At 48.5% G+C, this 20086-nt stretch overlaps 1 protein-coding gene and 1 pseudogene across 2 annotated transcripts in view; one reads left to right on the forward strand and one right to left on the reverse strand.

Annotated features, from left to right (window-relative positions):
• Positions 1 to 20086, reverse strand: part of DEK (DEK proto-oncogene) — a 522032-nt gene that overhangs the window by 119957 nt on the left and 381989 nt on the right. For both annotated transcript variants that reach the window (XM_063923232.1, XM_063923231.1), the window contains one exon: positions 19888 to 20077. In XM_063923232.1, coding sequence (XP_063779302.1) covers positions 19888 to 20077 — 190 coding nt within the window. The remainder of the gene's footprint in view (positions 1 to 19887; positions 20078 to 20086) is intronic.
• On the forward strand, positions 5037 to 5155 carry LOC134930494 (5S ribosomal RNA; annotated as a pseudogene).

The raw sequence follows: 20086 nt of genomic DNA on the forward strand, positions 1-20086 counted from the left end.
GTCATTTTACCGCAAATGTCAATTCACCCACCCTGAACAGGTGGCAGACTTGGGGAAAATCCCTATTTTAAAAGTTACAAATGTCAGGATTTGGTTCGGAACCCCTGGGACAACCATCTGAATTAATTATTAGGCACTTAGAAGTTTTACATTTTTAATTGGACAAGGACACAATTTTTAGGTGAAAAAAAGATGGAAATTGGGGTACAAGGTTTGGGACAGGTATATTGGGGTGCTTTATGATTGCTACAAGTGTTTTTAGACTTGCAGATAGGCAAAATCGGTCTGTTGCCACTTTATTTTTTTTTAAAGTTCCTAAAATGGTTGATGCTAGATTCAAGTGGCCTAAGGGACCTTTTATGTCAGGGGGAGGAAGCGGCACGGCACAAGGGGGAGGAGCAAGGCCAGCGGGATAGGTCCTCTACTATCTACGCCACCAACTATTACCTTTAGTAATAAGGTGGCGAGTGAAGCGGAGCAGAGCGAGCCCGCGAGGGTACTTTTCAGGTACCCTGTTCGGCCATAGCTCCTCCCCCTAGTGACATCAGAAGGTCCCTTCTCCCACTCAGATTTAGAACCAACCTCCCCAAAATGGACCCAAATATATACTTATACCCATTTCTGTGTACCTCAAGTTTAATTTTAGCACTTATTTTGCTGGGTTGGGGGGGGGGGGAGGGATTTTTTTTTTTTACATTTAAACCGGTAAAATCCTTTTCATTTAGTCCGTAGAGGATACTGGGGTCCATTTCGTACCATGGGGTATAGACAGGTCCACTAGGAGCCATGGGCACTAAGAATTAGATAATGTGGGCTGGCTGCTCCCTCTATGCCCATCCTACCAGACTCAGTCTAGGAAACTGTGCCTGAGGAGATGGACATACTTTGAGAGGATAGATTCCAAACCCAAAAACACACACACACACACACACACACACACACACACACACACACACACACACACACACACACACACACACACACACACACACAGACACAGAAAGCCAAGCTAACCAAAACTTGAAACAGGACCAGCAACAGCTGAACCAACAATACTTAACCAAGTAACAGTGCAGGAAGAACGAAGCACTGGGCGGGCGCCCAGTATACGCTACGGAATACGAGAAAATGATTTACCGGTAGGTAATTAAAATCCTATTTTCTCTTACGTCCTAGAGCATGGGTCTTCAACCTGTGGCCCTCCAGCTGCTGCGGAACTACACATCCCACCATGCCCTGCCACAGTTTTGCTATTAAGGCATGGTAAAACTGAGGCAGGGCATGCTGGGATGTGTAGTTCCACAGCAGCTGGAGGGCCACAGGTTGAAGACCTATGTCCTAGAGGATACTGGGGGTTCATTTAGTACCATGGGGATGTACCAAAGCTCCCAAACCGGGTGGGAGAGTGCTGAGGTTCCTGCAGAACCGAATGACCAACGTGAAGGACCTCAGAGGCCAAAGTATCGAACTTGTAGAACTTAGCAAACGTGTTTGAACCTGAACAAGTAGCTGCTTGGCAGAGCTGTAAAGCAGACACACCTCGGCTAGCCGCCCAGGAAGATCCCACCGACCTAGTAGAGTGGGCCTGTACAGATTTTGGACACCGCAAACTTGTCGTGGAATAAGCATGCTGGATAGTAAGTCTGATCCAGCGTGCAATTGTCTGCTTTGAAGCAGGACACCCAATTTTTATTGGGATCATAAAGAACAAACAGCGAGTCCGTCTTTATGTGACGAGCTGCTCTTTTCACATACACCTTCAAAGCACTCACAACATCCAAAGACTTTGAAGTAGAAGATGTGTCTGTCACAACCGGAACCACACCACAATAGGTTGGTTAATGTGAAATGCGGACAGCACTTTAGGAAGAAATTGCTGACTAGTTCTGAGTTCAGCTCTGGTCTCATGGAAAATGAAAAAGGGACTTTTGTGAGACAAAGCCCCCAAGCTCCGACACACATCTTGCTGAAGCCAAGGCCAACAGTGTGACTGACTTGGACGTAAAATATCTTACGTCCACCTCCTGTAACGCTTCAAACCAGTCCGATTGGAGGAACTGCAGCACCACATTGAGATCCCAAGGTGCCGTGGGAGGCACAAAGGGAGGTTGGATGTGCAGAACACCTTTCAAGGACGTCTGGACCTCAGGGAGAGAAGCCAATTGTTTCTGAAAGAAAATGGACAAGAACGAAATCTGAACTTTTATGGAGCCCAGACGCAGATGAAATGCCACCGCCGAATAATTTCTGATCTTACACCAAGAGACGTATTTCTTCCAAAAACGATGGTAATGCTTAGATGTTACCCCCTTCCTGGCTTGGATAATAGTCGAGATAACCTTTTAAGGGATCCCGCTACTGACTAGAATCAGCTGTTCAACTTCCATGCCGTCAAACGTAGCCGCGATAAGTCCTGATAGACGAACTGGCCCTGTTGCAGAACATCCTCGCGAAGAGGTAGAGGCCACGGATCTTCGAGGAGCATCTCCAAAAGGTCCGCATACCAGGCCCTTCATGGCCAGTCCGGAGCAATGAGTATTGCTCGATACCTTTTTCCTTTTTATTCGTTTTAGAATTCTTGGGATCAGAGGAAGTGGAGAAAACACGTACACTATCTGATAGATTCCCTGACAACTCCATGGGTCTATCACCACCGCTTGTGGGTCTCTCGACCTGGAACAATACCACCTGAGCTTCTTGTTGAGACGAGAGGCCATCATATGTCAATCTGTGGATATTCCCATCGACTTGTCAAGCACCTGAACACTTCTGGGTGAAGGCCCCACTCCCCCAGGTGCAGGTCGTGTCAGCTTCCCAGTTGTCTACTCCTGGAATGAAGACTGCTGACAACGCCACAGCATTTCTTTCTGCCCAGAGAAGAATTGACACATCTGACATTGCTGCTCTGCTTTCCGGTCAGTTTATGTACGTTACTGCCGTCACATTGTCAGACTGGACCTGAATTGCCCGATCTTGAAGATATGAGGCCTGCAGAAGGGTGCTGCAAATGGTCCGAAGTTCCAGAATGTTGATTGGAAACTTCACCCCGAGTGACTACTCCCCAACCTCTGAGGCTTGCGTCTGTGGTCAACAAAAACCAGTTCTGAATTCCAAACCTCCGTCCTGCGACGAGGTGAGAAGACTGTAGCCACCACAGAAGGGAGATCCTGGCCTTTGGCGACAGACTGATCCTCTGATGCATGTGAAGATGCGATCCGGACCATTTGTCCAACAGATCCAGCTGGAAGGGTCTTGCGTGAAACCTGCTGTATTGAAGTGCCTCGTAAGAGGCAAACGTTTTCCCTAGAAGGTGAATGCACAGATGCACCAACACCCAGGCTGGCTTCAGGACGTCCCGAACCATCGACTGGATTACCAATGCCTTTTCAGGAACACCTTTTGTGACTCTGTGTCCAGTATCATTCCCAGGAATGGGATCCTCCGTGTTGGCACTAGGTGAGATTTCAGAAGGTTCAGAATCCAACCAGTGATCCTGGAGGAGTTTGGTTGAGAGAGCAATTCGGTCAAGCAACCTTTCCCTGGACGGCGCTTTTATCAGGAGATCGTCCAGGTACGGAATTATGTTCACTCCCTGTTTGCAGAGTAGAAACATCATCTCTGCCATCAACTTGGTGAACACCCTCTGTGCCATGGAGACACCAAATGGCAGAGCCTGGAACTGGTAGTGACAATCCTGCAGTGCAAACCGGAGATAAACCTGATGAGGTGGCCAGATCGGAATAGGAGGGTACACATCCTTGATATCCAGAGACACTAGGAATTCCTCCTCATCCAGACCGGAGATCACCGCTCTCAGAGACTCAATCTTGAATTTGAACACTCGTAAGTACGGGTTCAAAGACTTGAGGTTCAGAATCTGTCTTACCGAACTGTCCGGCTGCGACACTACGAACAATTTGGAATAGTACCCCTTGTTTAGTAGATGAGGTGGAACTGGAACAGACCTGAGTCTGTACCAGTTTTTGGATGGCATGCTGTAAAGTTATACTTGCCTCTTGTGAAACTGGAAAAAAGGTTAATTAGTGCCGCACAGGACTGTGAAAATTTCTTTATAATGGGCTCTTGAAAAATTTGTCCCTTGTAAACCAACAGTACAAATGCATAGGACACGACTGTATCGGTAATCAAGGAGGTTGTTGGTGGTGCACCCAGAGTCAATGATATATATCGAGGTTACAAAGGAAAAGAGAGACTCTTTGTTGGGGCACGCTTGAAAGACTAAAACTTAACTTTTAATATAAATCTCATTAAAATGTGGTACATCAGATCAACACACGTATATATATATTTTTTTTTATAACACTTTTGAGAAAAGGCCATAAACTTGTAATGGTCCCTTCTCCCTTGTGTTGATTTTAAATTATTAAAAGAAAAGATTCTCAATCATGAAATAATTAAGAGTAATCAACCTACAATTAATGTAGTTAATAAAAATGACAGTGACACAGTGAACAAGCCACCATCCGGTGAAACGACCGTCTGTGTCCAGTGGAGCTGAGCAGTGCACGGCTCAGCCCACTCATCTCCTGGTATCGTATAATATGAAATTTATATCATTTAATTATCTAAGATTTGCCTAATCTGCTACTTATCAATTTCAACTATTTAATACCACTTCTACTTTATATAATTTTTTCCTAATATTTCTTAAATCCCCTTTATGTCTTCAGCAGTAAAACTTTTAAGTTTCCTATTTTCTTACTGTCGTCAGGGCTTAAGATACCTATGTAATTTCATACTTATTTTTCATCAGGCACAGGAAACCCATTTCTCTCTCCTATGTCTGCCACATGTTATATGTGGCTGACGGTGGATAATAGAAGACGGGCCCTGAACCTATACGTTTCCTAGACTCTATATCTCTTTTCCAGTACTCTCTCATTTATTGATGCCAGTCATACATCCATTCGACAATGCAGAAGCAACAGAAGGACTGCGCACAATGATGAAAAATAGAGGTACTACCTTTGGTATATGCCAATAACCATATACCACTGTATTCACAATTTAGGTGTCATTACTACCATATTTCACTGGGTACGCCCAACCTCGCCTGATCTTGGAAGCTAAGCAGTGAATAGCCTGATTAGTACCTATTTGGGAGACTGCTAGGGAATATCAGGTGTAGTAATCAATATCTCTGTGTTTGTGACAAGCAGAGGTGTTGGAGCAACCTTTCACCATTACCACTTTCACACCTACATTTTCCTTCTCATATTTATTTAGCTTCTCTGACTCTCTACTTGTCCACAATAAGTAATTGTTCTCTCATTCATTGTACCTTATTGTCATATAAACTTTTAAGCAGCAGATTAACCCTTACCAGGATATATCTTCTCCATAGGTAAATATGTAAGGATCACTATCGCAGCGTATTTACAACATATGCAATGCTTATGCACTTTATGTTAAATTCAATTTCCAATATTTTCACCCCAGGTGTCACTGTCATTTTTATTAACTACATTAATTGTAGGTTGATTACTCTTAATTATTTCATGATTGAGAATCTTTTCTTTTAATAATTTAAAATCAACACAAGGGAGAAGGGACCATTACAAGTTTATGGCCTTTTCTCAAAAGTGTTATAAAAAAATATATATATACACGTGTGTTGATCTGGTGTACCACATTTTAATAAGATTTATATTAAAAGTTAAGTTTTAGTCTTTCAAGCGTGCCCCAACAAAGAGTCTCTCTTTTCCTTTGTAACCTCTTGTGAAACTGGCAAGCCCGATTTGAAGAATCTGTGAGGTGGGAGCTTTTCTGTCTGTAGCCCTGGGAAATAAGATCTATGACCCAGGGATCCTGGCACGAATTTGACCAGATCTGACTGAAGAATTGTAGTTGGGCTCCCACCTGACAGCCTTCCAGGAATTGCAGTCCACAGTCATGCTGAAGTCTTTGAGGAAGCAGAGCATGAGCACCTGCTGTTGATGGTTTGTGTGGTTTACCTCTTGCCCTGCTGGAGGACATAGAAGCACCTCTGGATTTGCCCTTGAACTTGGCCGTCCGAAAGGACAGTATCTTAGAAGCTGAATAAGTCTTCATGGTTAGGGGTGGGGGGGGGGGGGGGGGGGGGGCTGCGGAAGATCGTTACGTAGACTTAACCGCAGTAGCTGTGGAGATCCATTTGTCTAATTCATCTCCAAACAAGGCCTCTCCTGTGAATGGTAGGCCTTCCACGCCTTTCCTGGAGTCCACGTCAGCAGTCCACTGGCGTAGCCACAAGCCCCTGCGTGCAGACATTGCCATAGCTGGGGTGCGTGCATTAAGCACGCCTATTACCTTTATGGCTTCCACCATAAAGTTTGCAGAGTCCTGTATATGCTGCAGGAGTAAGACAACATCCCCCCTAGATATGGAATCTTAACCCCTCAGTTAGGTTACCTGACCATTTAGCACTGGCTTTAGTGATCCACGCACATGAAATAGTGGGTCTCTGGGCCACCCCAGCAGCTGTGTACAGTGATTTGAGTGTAGTCTCAGTTTTACGATCAGCCGTGTCTTTCAGGGAGGCTGCACCAGGAACAGGCAATACAATTTTTCGTGACAGCCTACAGCAGGCATGTCCAAACTGCGGCCCTCCAGCTGTTGAGAAACTACACATCCCAGCATGCCCTGACACAGCTTTAGCATTCTCTGACAGCAAAACTGTGTCAGGGCATGCTGGGATATGTAGTTTCAAAACAGCTAGAGGGCCGCAGTTTGGACATGCCTGGCCTAGAGACTGATGCGTCCATTATCAGTGGATTTTCCCATTTTTTCCTATCCTCCAGAGGAAAAGATGAGAGCAACCTTTTAGGGATTTGAAATTTATCAGGATTAACCCATGGTTCTTCAAACAGGGTATTCAATTCCTTTGACACAGGAAAAGTAACTGAGGACTTCTTTTTTACATTAATATAAGATTCCTCACACTTCTGACACCTTATCAGGAATATGCAGAACATCTGATTGCCTCTATACGAGCCTATATTCCCTGTGACAGAGCTGCATTGTATATTGCTCTCCATTCCAAAACATTTATTGGCAACAGCAATTCTTGCGGAGGCCAGTGGCCCTGAAGATGGGAGTCAAACACAACCGCGCCCCATCCCCTGAGGCTGGTATCTGTCGTGAGGAGCGTCCAGTCCCACACACCGAGCCGCCTGCACCGAGATAATGCAGCTGGAGCCACCAAAGACACGAAAGTCGTGTCTCTGGGGATAGACGAACTAACTGTTGAAGGTGGAGATGCGATCCCAACCATTGACGTAACGGGTCAGGCTGGAAAAGCAGTGAGTGAATACGGCCGAACTCCAAAGTTTCGAAGGCAGCTACCATTTTTCCCAAGCAAGCAAATGCATAAATGGACCGCTACCAGTCATGGCTTGAGAACAGCTTGGACCAGTTTCTGTATACTCAGAGCTTTGTATTGTGCTGGGACAGTTGAAGGTTGGACTTTCGAAAATGGATAATCCATCCATGCTCTATCAATCAAACACATTGTATGCTAATAGAGCATGCTCCTGGAGAATGAGATCGGGAGCTTTGAGGAGGAGTACGTCTAGGTAAGGTATTATTGCGACTCCCAATTACCGAAGGTGAGGAATCATAACTGACATGAAGTTGGTAAACACCCTGGGTGCTATGGAAAGTCCGAATGGTAAGGCTCTGAACAGAAAATTATCCTGTTGAATCGCGAACCTGATAAACGCTTGATGAGTTTCCCAGATCGGAATGTGGAGATATGCATCCTTGATGTCTAAAGTTACTATGGGGTATATTCAATTAGGGTCGGAACCATTCCAACATGCATTTGTCGGAATGGATCAGACAGCCCCTATTCAATCCCATCTCAATTCGACTTTAAAAAAGTCGAATTGAGATGAGACCTGTGAGCGGAGGAGAGGGGGGGGGGGGGGGAGACCAGCGGGGAGAGCCGCGGGCAGACGGAGGAGAGCAGCGCTGCAGAAGGATGTCTCACAGGCGCCAGACCTCACGGTAGTGTCCACCCGGCTCCAGCAAGCGTGACCTCACTTGCTGGAGCCGAGTGGATGCTGCCGTGAGCGGCGCGGCTGTGACACATCCTCCTGCAGCGCTGTGCTGTAGAGCTGCACTCCCCCGTCTCCCCGTGGCTCGCCCCCCCCTCTCCTCCTCTAAGGTCCCTCATCTCAGTCCAATATTTTTTTATGTCGGACTGAGATGGTCGGAAACGTGACCAAATCCTGTCAAATTTGGCCCACTTTCCCTCAAAAGTACATGAAATCGGCAGCTATACCGCCGATTTACGTACTATTCGACAAGTCGAATTCCCCGACTTGTCGAATAAAAATGAATAGGTCGAATAAAGATTCAACCTTAAAAAGTCGAAAACTGACGTCTTTTCGACCCTAATTGAATATACCCCAATAAATTACTTGAGCTCTAGGCTCGAAGTCACTGAGTGGAGTGACTCCATCTTGAACCGGTAATAAGCCAGAAACGGATTTAATGATTTCAGGTTCAGGATTGGGCTTACCGTCATCAATGAAAATTACATGTTATACCAAACCTAGAATGGATTTTTCTGCAAAAATTATGCACACTAAGGAAATAATAAGAATTTACTCACCGGTAATTCTATTTCTCGTAGTCCGTAGCGGATGCTGGGGACTCCGTAAGGACCATGGGGAATAGCAGCTCCGCAGGAGACTGGGCACAACTAAGAAAGATTTAGGACTACCTGGTGTGCACTGGCTCCTCCCTCTATGCCCCTCCTCAAGACCTCAGTTAGGAAACTGTGCCCGGAAGAGCTGACACAATAAGGAAAGGATTTTGGAATCCAGGGTAAAACTCATACCAGCCACACCAATCACACCGTACAACTCGTGATACTATACCCAGTGAACAGTATGAATAACAACTGAGCCTCTCAAACAGATGGCTCCAAACAATAACCATTTAGTTAGGCAATAACTATATACAAGTATTGCAGACAATCCGCACTTGGGATGGGCGCCCAGCATCCACTACGGACTACGAGAAATAGAATTACCGGTGAGTAAATTCTTATTTTCTCTGACGTCCTAGTGGATGCTGGGGACTCCGTAAGGACCATGGGGATTATACCAAAGCTCCCAAACGGGCGGGAGAGTGCGGATGACTCTGCAGCACCGAATGAGCAAACTCAAGGTCCTCCTCAGCCAAGGTATCAAACTTGTAGAATTTAGCAAATGTGTTTGAACCCGACCAAGTAGCAGCTCGGCAAAGTTGTAAAGCCGAGACCCCTCGGGCAGCCGCCCAAGAAGAGCCCACTTTCCTCGTGGAATGGGCTTTTACAGATTTAGGATGCGGCAGTCCAGCCGCAGAATGTGCAAGTTGAATCGTACTACAGATCCAGCGAGCAATAGACTGCTTTGAAGCAGGAGCACCCAGCTTGTTGGGCGCATACAGGATAAATAGCGAGTCAGTTTTCCCGACTCCAGCCGTCCTGGAAAATAAGAATTTACTCACCGGTAATTCTATTTCTCGTAGTCCGTAGTGGATGCTGGGGACTCCGTAAGGACCATGGGGAATAGACGGCTCTGCAGGAGACTGGGCACATCTAAAGAAAGATTTAGGTCTATCTGGTGTGCACTGGCTCCTAGCCCTATGACCCTCCTCCAAGCCTCAGTTAGGACACTGTGCCCGGAAGAGCTGACACAATAAGGAAGGCTTTTGAATCCCGGGTAAGACTCATACCAGCCACACCAATCACACCATATAACTCGTGATAGGAACCCCGGTTAACAGTATGATAACAACTGAGCCTCTGAACAGATGGCTCGCAATAACAACCCGATTTGTGTAACAATAACTATTTACAAGTATTGCAGACAATCCGCACTTGGGATGGGCGCCCAGCATCCACTACGGACTACGAGAAATAGAATTACCGGTGAGTAAATTCTTATTTTCTCTGACGTCCTAGTGGATGCTGGGGACTCCGTAAGGACCACGGGGATTATACCAAAGCTCCCAAACGGGCGGGAGAGTGCGGATGACTCTGCAACACCGAATGAGAGAACTCCAGGTCCTCCTCAGCCAGGGTATCAAATTTGTAGAATTTTGCAAACGTGTTTGCCCCTGACCAAGTAGCAGCTCGGCAAAGTTGTAAAGCCGAGACCCCTCGGGCAGCCGCCCAAGATGAGCCCACCTTCCTTGTGGGATGGGCTTTTACAGATTTAGGCTGCGGTAATCCCACCGCAGAATGCGCCAGCTGAATAGTGCTACAAATCCAGCGCGCGATAGTCTGCTTAAAAGCAGGAGCACCCAGTTTGTTGGGTGCATACAGGATAAACAGCGAGTCAGTTTTCCTGACTCCAGCCGTCCTGGAAACTTAATTTTTCAGGGCCCTGACTATGTCCAGTAACGTGGAATCCTCCAAGTTCCTAGTAGCCGCAGGCACCACAATAGCCTGGTTCAAGTGAAACGCTGATACCACCTTCGGGAGAAACTGAGGACGAGTCCTCAACTCTGCCCTATCCATATGGAAAATCAGATAAGGGCTTTTATAGGACAAAGCCGCCAATTCTGACACACGCCTGGCCGAAGCCAGAGCCAACAGCATGACCACTTTCCACGTGAGATATTTCAAATCCACAGTCTTAAGTGGTTCAACCAATGTGATTTCAGGAACTACAAAACCACATTGAGATCCCAAGGTGCCACTGGGGGCACAAAAGGAGGCTGAATACGTAGAACTCCTTTGACAAAAGTCTGAACTTCAGGCAGAGAAGCCAGTTCTTTCTGGAAGAAAATCGACAGGGCCGAAATCTGGACCTTAATGGACCCCAATTTGAGGCCCAACGTCACCCCTGCTTGCAGGAAATGCAGGAATCGACCAAGTTGAAATTCCTCCGTTGGGGCCTTCCTGGCCTCACACCAAGCAACATATTTCCGCCATATGCGGTGATAATGTTTTACGGTGACATCCTTCCTGGCTTTGATCAGGGTAGGGATGACTTCCTCCGGAATGCCCTTTTCCTTCAGGATCCGGTGTTCAACCGCCATGCCGTCAAACGTAGCCGCGGTAAGTCTTGGAACAGACAGGGCCCCTGCTGCAGCAGGTCCTGTCTGAGCGGCAGAGGCCAAGGGTCCTCTGAAAGCATCTCTTGAAGTTCCGGGTACCAAGCTCTTCTTGGCCAATCCGGAACCACGAGTATAGTTTTCACTCCTCGCCTTCGTATTATTCTCAGTACCTTGGGAATGAGAGGCAGAGGAGGAAACACATAAACCGACTGGTACACCCACGGTGTTACTAGAGCGTCCACAGCGATCGCCTGAGGGTCCCTTGACCTGGCGCAATATCTTTTTAGCTTTTTGTTGAGGCGGGACGCCATCATGCCCACCTGTGGTCTTTCCCACCGGTTTACCAGCATTTGGAAGACTTCTGGATGAAGTCCCCATTCTCCCGGGTGGAGGTCGTGCCTGCTGAGGAAGTCTGCTTCCCAGTTGTCCACTCCCGGAATGAACACTGCTGTCAGTGCTAACACATGATTTTCCGCCCATCGGAGAATCCTTGTGGCTTCTGCCATTGCCCTCCTGCTTCTTGTGCCGCCCTGTCTGTTTACATGGGCGACCGCCGTGATGTTGTCTGATTGGATCAGTACCGGCTGGTTCTGAAGCAGGAGCCTTGCTTGGCTTAGGGCATTGTAAATGGCCCTTAGCTCTAGAATATTTATGTGAAGCGAAATCTCCTGATTTGACCACAGTCCTTGGAAATTTCTTCCCTGTGTGACTGCGCCCCAGCCCCGAAGGCTGGCATCCGTGGTCACCAGGACCCAGTCCTGTATTCCGAATCTGCGGCCCTCTAGTAGATGAGCCCTCTGCAGCGACACCCTGGTCCTTGCCGACAGGGTTATCCGCTGTTGCATCTGGAGATGGGACCCGGACCATTTGTCCAACAGGTCCCACTGGAAAGTCCTTGCGTGGAACCTTCCGAATGGAATCGCTTCGTACGAAGCTACCATTTTTCCCAGAACTCGCGTGCATTGATGTACCGACACCTGTCCCGGTTTTAGGAGGTCTCTGACTAGAGATGACAACTCCTCGGCTTTTTCCACTGGAAGAAACACTTTTTTCTGGTCTGTGTCCAGAATCATTCCCAGGAACAGAAGGCGTGTCGTCGGGACCAGCTGTGACTTTGGAATATTGAGAATCCAGCCGTGCTGTTGTAGCACTTCCCGAGAAAGTGCTACCCCCACTACCAACTGTTCCTTGGACCTCGCCTTTATCAGGAGATCGTCCAAGTACGGGATAATTAAAACTCCCTTCTTGCGAAGGAGCATCATCATTTCGGCCATTACCTTGGTAAAGACCCTCGGTGCCGTGGATAACCCAAACGGCAGCGTCTGGAACGGATAGCGACAGTTCTGTACCACAAATCTGAGGTACTCCTGGTGAGGAGGGTAAATGGGGACATGCAGGTACGCATCCTTGATGTCCAGGGAGACCATGTAATCCCCCTCGTCCAGGCTGGCAATAACCGCCCTGAGCGATTCCATCTTGAACTTGAACCTTTTGATATAAGTGTTCAAGGATTTTAAATTTAAGATGGGTCTCACCGAACCGTCCGGTTTCGGTATCACAAACATTGTGGAATAGTAACCCTTCCCTTGCTGAAGGAGGGGTACCTTGACAATCACTTGCTTTGAATACAGTTTTTGGATAGCCACCAACACTGCCTCCCTGGCAGAGGGAGTTGCTGGTAAGGCAGATTTTAGAAAACGGCGGGGGGGAAGACGTCTCGAATTCCAGCCTGTACCCCTGAGATACTACTTGAAGGGCCCAGGGATCCACCTGTGAGAGAGCCCACTGTGTGCTGAAATTCCTGAGACGGGCCCCCACCGTACCCGGATCCGCCTGTGAAGCCCCAGCGTCATGCTGTGGACTTACCAGACGCGGGGGAGGACTTTTGCTCTTGGGAACTGGCTGTATGCTGCAGCTTTTTCCCTCTACCTTTGCCTCTCGGCAGAAAGGATGCGCCTCGCTTCCATGTGCCTTTTTGAATCGGCATCATCTGACCACTGCCGAGTCCATAACCCCCTTCTGGCGGCAATGGACATTGCGCTTATTTTTGATGCCAGCCGGCAAATATCCCTCTGTGCATCACGCATGTATAAGACAACGTCCTTTATATGCTCTACTGTCAGCAAAATAGTGTCCCTATCCAGGGTATCAATATTATCCGACAGGGAATCTGACCACGCAGCAGCAGCAGCACTGCACATCCATGCTGATGCAATCGCTGGTCGCAATATAATGCCCGTGTGTGTATATATAGCTTTTAGGGTAGCCTCCTGCTTTCTATCAGCAGGATCCTTTAGGGCGGCAGTATCCGGAGACGGTAGTGCCACCTGTTTAGATAAACGTGTAAGTACTTTATCTACCCTAGGGGACGTTTCCCAACGTGACCTATCCTCTGGCGGGAAAGGGTACACTGCCAATAACAGTTTAGAAATTATCAATTTCTTATCGGGGGAAGTCTAGGCTTCCTCACACACCTCATTTAATTCCTCAGATGCAGGAAAAACTACTGGTAGTTTTTTCTCACCGAACATAATACCCTTTTTTGTGGCACCTGGGGTACTATCAGAAATGTGTAATACATTTTTCATTGCCTCAATCATGTAACGGGTGGACCTATTGGAGGGTACACTAGTCTCATCGTCGTCGACACTGGAGTCGGTATCCGTGTCGACATCTGTATCTGCCATCTGAGGTAGAGGGCGTTTTAAAGCCCCTGATGACATTTGAGACGCTGGAACAGTCACAAGCTGAGTAGCCGGCTGTCCTATGTCGTCAAACCTTTTATGTAAGGAGCCGACACTGTCACGTAATTCCTTCCATAAGTCCATCCACACAGGTGTCGACCCCGCAGGGGGTGACATCACATTCACAGGCATTTGCTCTGCCTCCACATCATTTTCCTCATCATACATGTCGACACAGCGGTACCGACACACAGCACACACACAGGGAATGCTCTGACAGAGGACAGGACCCCACAAAGCCCTTTGGGGAGACAGAGGGAGAGTATGCCAGCACACACCAGAGCGCTATATACCACAGGGATATCACCTATAAAGAGTGTTTTCCCTTATAGCTGCATATATATATTATACTGCGCCTAAATTTGTGCCCCCCCTCTCTTTTTTACCCTTTCTGTAGTGCAGGACTGCAGGGGAGAGCCAGGGAGCGATCCTTCCAGCAGAGCTGTGAGGGAAAATGGCGCCAGTGTGCTGAGGGAGATGGCTCCGCCCCTTTTTCGGCGGGCTTACTCCCGCTTTTTGTGTTATTCTGGCAGGGGTAATATACACCTATATAGCCTCTGGGGCTATATATGGTGTCAGTTTTGCCAGCCAAGGTGTTAATATTGCTGCTCAGGGTGCCCCCCCCCCCCAGCGCCCTGCACCCATCAGTGACCGGAGTGTGTGGTGTGCATGAGGAGCAATGGCGCACAGCTGCAGTGCTGTGCGCTACCTTGGAGAAGACAGAAGTCTTCAGCCGCCGATTTTTCCGGACCTTCTTGCTTCTGGCTCTGTAAGGGGGACGGCGGCGCGGCTCCGGGAACGGACGACGAGGTCGGGTCCTGTGTGCGATCCCTCTGGAGCTAATGGTGTCCAGTAGCCTAAGAAGCCCAAGCTACCACCACTTAGGTAGGTTCGCTTCTTCTCCCCTTAGTCCCTCGCTGCAGTGAGCCTGTTGCCAGCAGGTCTCACTGTAAAATAAAAAACCTAAACTATACTTTCTTTCTAGGAGCTCAGGAGAGCCCCTAGTGTGCATCCAGCTCGGCCGGGCACAGAAATCTAACTGAGGCTTGGAGGAGGGTCATAGGGGGAGGAGCCAGTGCACACCAGATAGACCTAAATCTTTCTTTAGATGTGCCCAGTCTCCTGCGGAGCCGTCTATTCCCCATGGTCCTTACAGAGTCCCCAGCATCCACTAGGACGTCAGAGAAACATAGATTTTCAGGGCCCTGACTACGTCCAGTAACTTGGAATCCTCCAAATCCTTAGTAGCCGCAGGCACCACAATAGATTGGTTCAAATGAAAAGCTGATACCACCTTAGGAAGAAATTGGGGACGAGTCCTCAATTCCGCCCTATTTATATGGAAAATCAGATAAGGGTTTTTACATGACAAAGCCGCCAATTCTGACACAAGCCTGGCCGAAGCCAAGGCCAACAGCATGACCACTTTCCACGTGAGATATTTTAGGTCCACGGTTTTAAGTGGCTCAAACCAATGTGACTTAAGGAAATTCAACACCACGTTGAGATCCCAAGGTGCCACTGGAGGCACAAAAGGGGGCTGAATATGCAGCACTCCTTTAACAAACGTCTGAACTTCAGGCAGTGAAGCCAGTTCTTTTTGAAAGAAAATCGACAGAGCCGAAATTTGGACCTTAATGGAACCCAATTTTAGGCCAATAGACACCCCTGACTGTAGGAAGTGCAGAAATCGACCCAGCTGAAATTCCTCCGTTGGGGCCCTTCTGGCCTCACACCACGCAACATATTTTCGCCATATGCGGTGATAATGGTTTGCGGTCACCTCCTTCCTAGCTTTAATCAGCGTAGGGATGACTTCCTCCGGTATGCCCTTTTCCTTCAGGATCCGGCGTTGAACCGCCATGCCGTCAAACGCAGCCGCGGTAAGTCTTGGAACAGACAGGGTCCCTGCAGCAGTAGGTCCTGTCTGAGCGGCAGAGGCCATGGGTCCTCTGAGATCATTTCTTGAAGTTCTGGGTACCAAGCTCTTCTTGGCCAATCCGGAACCACAAGTATACTTCTTACTCCTCTCCTTCTTATTATTCTCAGTACCTTGGGTATGAGAGGCAGAGAAGGGAACACATAAACCGACTGGTACACCCATGGTGTCACTAGAGCGTCCACAGCTATCGCCTGAGGGTCCCTTGACCTGGCGCAATATTTTTTTAGCTTTTTGTTGAGGCGGGACGCCATCATGTCCACCTGTGGCCGTTTCCAACGATTTACAATCAGCTTGAAGACTTCTGGATGAAGTCCCCACTCTCCCGGGTGGAGGTTGTGCCTGCTGAGGAAGTCTGCTTCCCAGTTGTCCACTCCGGGAATGAACACTGCTGACCGTGCTACCACGTGATTTTCCGCCCATCGGAGAATCCTTGTGGCTTCTGCCATCGCCATCCTGCTTCTTGTGCCGCCCTGTCGGTTTACATGGGCGACCGCCGTGATGTTGTCTGACTGGATCAGCACCGGCTGGTGTTGAAGCAGGGGTCTTGCCTGACTTAGGGCATTGTAAATGGCCCTTAGTTCCAGAATATTTATGTGTAGGGAAGTCTCCTGACTTGTCCATAGTCCTTGGAAGTTTCTTCCCTGTGTGACTGCCCCCCAACCTCGAAGGCTGGCATCCGTGGTCACCAGGACCCAGTCCTGTATGCCGAATCTGCGGCCCTCTAGAAGATGAGCACTCTGCAGCCACCACAACAGCGACACCCTGGTCCTTGGAGACAGGGTTATCAGCCGATGCATCTGAAGATGCGATCCGGACCACTTGTCCAACAGATCCCACTGAAAGATCCTTGCATGGAACCTTCCGAATGGAATTGCTTCGTAAGAAGCCACCATCTTTCCCAGGACTCGCGTGCAGTGGTGCACCGACACCTGTTTTGGTTTTAGGAGGTCTCTGACTAGAGATGACAACTCCTTGGCCTTCTCCTCCGGGAGAAACACTTTTTTCTGTTCTGTGTCCAGAACCATCCCCAGGAACAGTAGACGCGTTGTAGGAACCAGCTGCGACTTTGGAATATTCAGGATCCAGCCATGCTGTTGTAGCACTTCCCGAGCTAGCGCTACTCCGGTCAACAACTGTTCCCTGGACCTCGCCTTTATAAGGAGATCGTCCAAGTACGGGATAATTAAAACTCCCTTTTTCCGAAGGAGTATCATTTCGGCCATTACCTTGGTAAATACCCTCGATACCGTGGACAGACCAAACGGCAACGTCTGGAATTGATAATGACAGTCCTGTACCACAAATCTGAGGTACTCCTGGTGAGGAGGGTAAATGGGGACATGCAGGTAAGCATCCTTGATGTCCAGTGATACCATGTAATCCCCCTCGTCCAGGCTTGCAATCACCGCTCTGAGCGATTCCATCTTGAACCTTCTTATATAAAAGAGTTCAAGGATTTTAAATTTAAAATGGGTCTCACCGAACCGTCCGGTTTCGGCACCACAAACATTGTGGAATAGTAACCCCGTCCTTGTTGAAGGAGGGGTACCTTGATTATCACCTGCTGAGAATACAGCTTGTGAATCGCCTCCAGCACTGCCTCCCTGTCCGGGGGAGCTGTCGGCAAGGCAGATTTGTGGAAACGGCGAGGGGGAGACGTCTCGAATTCCAGCTTGTACCCCTGAGATACTACTTGTAGAATCCAGGGATCCACCCGTGAGCGAGCCCACTGGTCGCTGAAGTTCTTGAGGCGGGCCCCCACCGTACCTGGCTCCGCCTGTGGAGCCCCAGCGTCATGCGGTGGACTTAGAGGAAGCAGGGGAGGACTTTTGTTCCTGGGAACTGGCTGTATGTTGCAGCTTTTTCCCTCTACCTCTGCCTCTGGGCAGAAAGGACGCGCCTCTAACCCGCTTGCCTTTCTGGGGCCGAAAGGACTGTACCTGATAATACGGTGCTTTCTTTGGCTGTAAGGGAACATGGGGTAAAAATGCTGGACTTCCCAGCTGTCCCTGTGGAAACGAGGTCCGAGAGACCATCCCCAAACAACTCCTCACCCTTGTAAGGCAAAACTTCCATGTGCCTTTTAGAATCTGCATCTCCTGTCCACTGCCGAGTCCACAATCCTCTCCTGGCAGAAATGGACATTGCGTTTATTTTAGATGCCAGCCGGCAAATATCCCTCTGTGCATCTCTCATGTATAAGACAGCGTCTTTAATATGCTCTACGGTTAGCAATATAGTGTCCCTGTCTAGGGTATCAATGTTTTCCGACAGGGAATCTGACCACGCAGCTGCAGCACTGCACATCCATGCTGAAGTAATAGCCAGTCTCAGTATAATTCCTGAGTGTGTATATAGAGACTTCAGGATAGCCTCCTGCTTTCTATCCGCAGGCTCCTTTAGGGCGGCCGTGTCCGGAGACGGTAGTGCCACCTTTTTTGACAGACGTGTGAGCGCTTTATCCACCCTAGGGGATGTCTCCCAACGTGACCTGTCCCACGCTTCTTCACACACTTCATTTAATTCATCAGATGGGGGAAAAACCACTGGTAGCTTTTTCTCCCCAAACATAATACCCTTTTTTGTGGTACCTGGGGTAATATCAGAAATGTGCAACACATTTTTCATTGCCGTAATCATATAACGAGTGGCTCTATTGGAATGTACACTAGTCTCATCGTCGTCGAAACTGGAGTCAGTATCCGTGTCGACATCTGTGTCTGCCATCTGAGGTAGTGGGCGTTTTAGAGCCCCTGATGGCTTTTGAGACGCCTGGGCAGGCACGGGCTGAGCAGCCGGCTGTCCCACATCTGCTATGTCGTCAAACCTTTTATGTAAGGAGTTGACACTGTCGCGTAATTCCTTCCACATGTCCATCCATTCAGGTGTCGACCCCGCAGGGGGTGACATCACATTTATCGGCACCTGCTCCGCCTCCACATAAGCCTCCTCATCAAACATGTCGACACAGCCGTACAGACACACCGCACACACACAGGGAATGCTCTGACTGAGGACAGGACCCCACAAAGTCCTTTGGGGAGACAGAGAGAGAGTATGCCAGCACACACCAGAGCGCTATATAATACAGGGATACACACTACACACAGTGATTTTTCCCCTATAGCTGCTATAATACACAAGTTTGCACCTAAATTTAGTGCCCCCCCTCTCTTTTTTACCCTATGGAGTCTGGAAACTGCAGGGGAGAGCCTGGGGAGCGTCCTTCCAGCGGAGCTGTGAGAGGAAATGGCGCCAGTGTGCTGAGGAAGATAGCCCCGCCCCCTTCACGGCAGACTTCTCCCGCTTTTTTCTGGATATTTTTGGCAGGGGATTTTACACATATATAGTCTTCCTGACTATATTATGTGTTTATTTGCCAAGCTAAGGTATTTATATTGCAGCCCAGGGCGCCCCCCCCAGCGCCCTGCACCCATCAGTGACCGGAGTGTGAGGTGTGCATGGGGAGCAATGGCGCACAGCTGCAGTGCTGTGCGCTACCTTAATGAAGACCGGAGTCTTCAGCCGCCGATTTTCTGGACGTTCTTCTTGCTCCTGGCTCTGCAAGGGGGACGGCGGCGCGGCTCCGGACGACCGAGGACTGGGCCTGTGTTCGATCCCTCTGGAGCTAATGGTGTCCAGTAGCCTAAGAAGCCCAAGCTAGCTGCAAGCAGGTAGATTCGCTTCTTCTCCCCTCAGTCCCTCGAAGCAGTGAGTCTGTTGCCAGCAGATCTCACTGAAAATAAAAAACCTAAATATACTTTCTTTCTAAGAGCTCAGGAGAGCCCCTAGTGTGCATCCAGCTCGGCCGGGCACAAAATTCTAACTGAGGTCTGGAGGAGGGGCATAGAGGGAGGAGCCAGTGCACACCAGGTAGTCCTAAATCTTTTTTAGTTGTGCCCAGTCTCCTGCGGAGCCGCTATTCCCCATGGTCCTTACGGAGTCCCCAGCATCCACTAGGACGTCAGAGAAATACCAATGTTTTAATTTCATATAACTTTTTTGGACAGCAATTCAAATCAGAGAAGCGCTTCCAGTATGCTTTACAAACCTAAGGATGTATTTCAGACTAGAACTTTGAAAAAAACAAATTCCTATAAAATAAATGGCTGCTCATAAAATTTTTCAAGTGATCACTTCCCATACCTTTTTTATCATCATCATCCTCATCTTCATCATCATCCTCCTCCTCCTCCTCATTCTCCTCCACTGCCTCATTCTTTTCTCCTTCACTTCCATCTACATCTTCTTCTATGTCTTGGTCTTCTGTGGGCTGCTCAACAGTATCCGATTCCTCCTCTTTGTTAAGAGTGTCATCAGCAGACTTTTTCTTCATCTACACAAA

The sequence above is a fragment of the Pseudophryne corroboree genome, chromosome 5 (assembly GCF_028390025.1).
Source record: "Pseudophryne corroboree isolate aPseCor3 chromosome 5, aPseCor3.hap2, whole genome shotgun sequence".
Lineage (NCBI taxonomy): Eukaryota > Metazoa > Chordata > Amphibia > Anura > Myobatrachidae > Pseudophryne > Pseudophryne corroboree.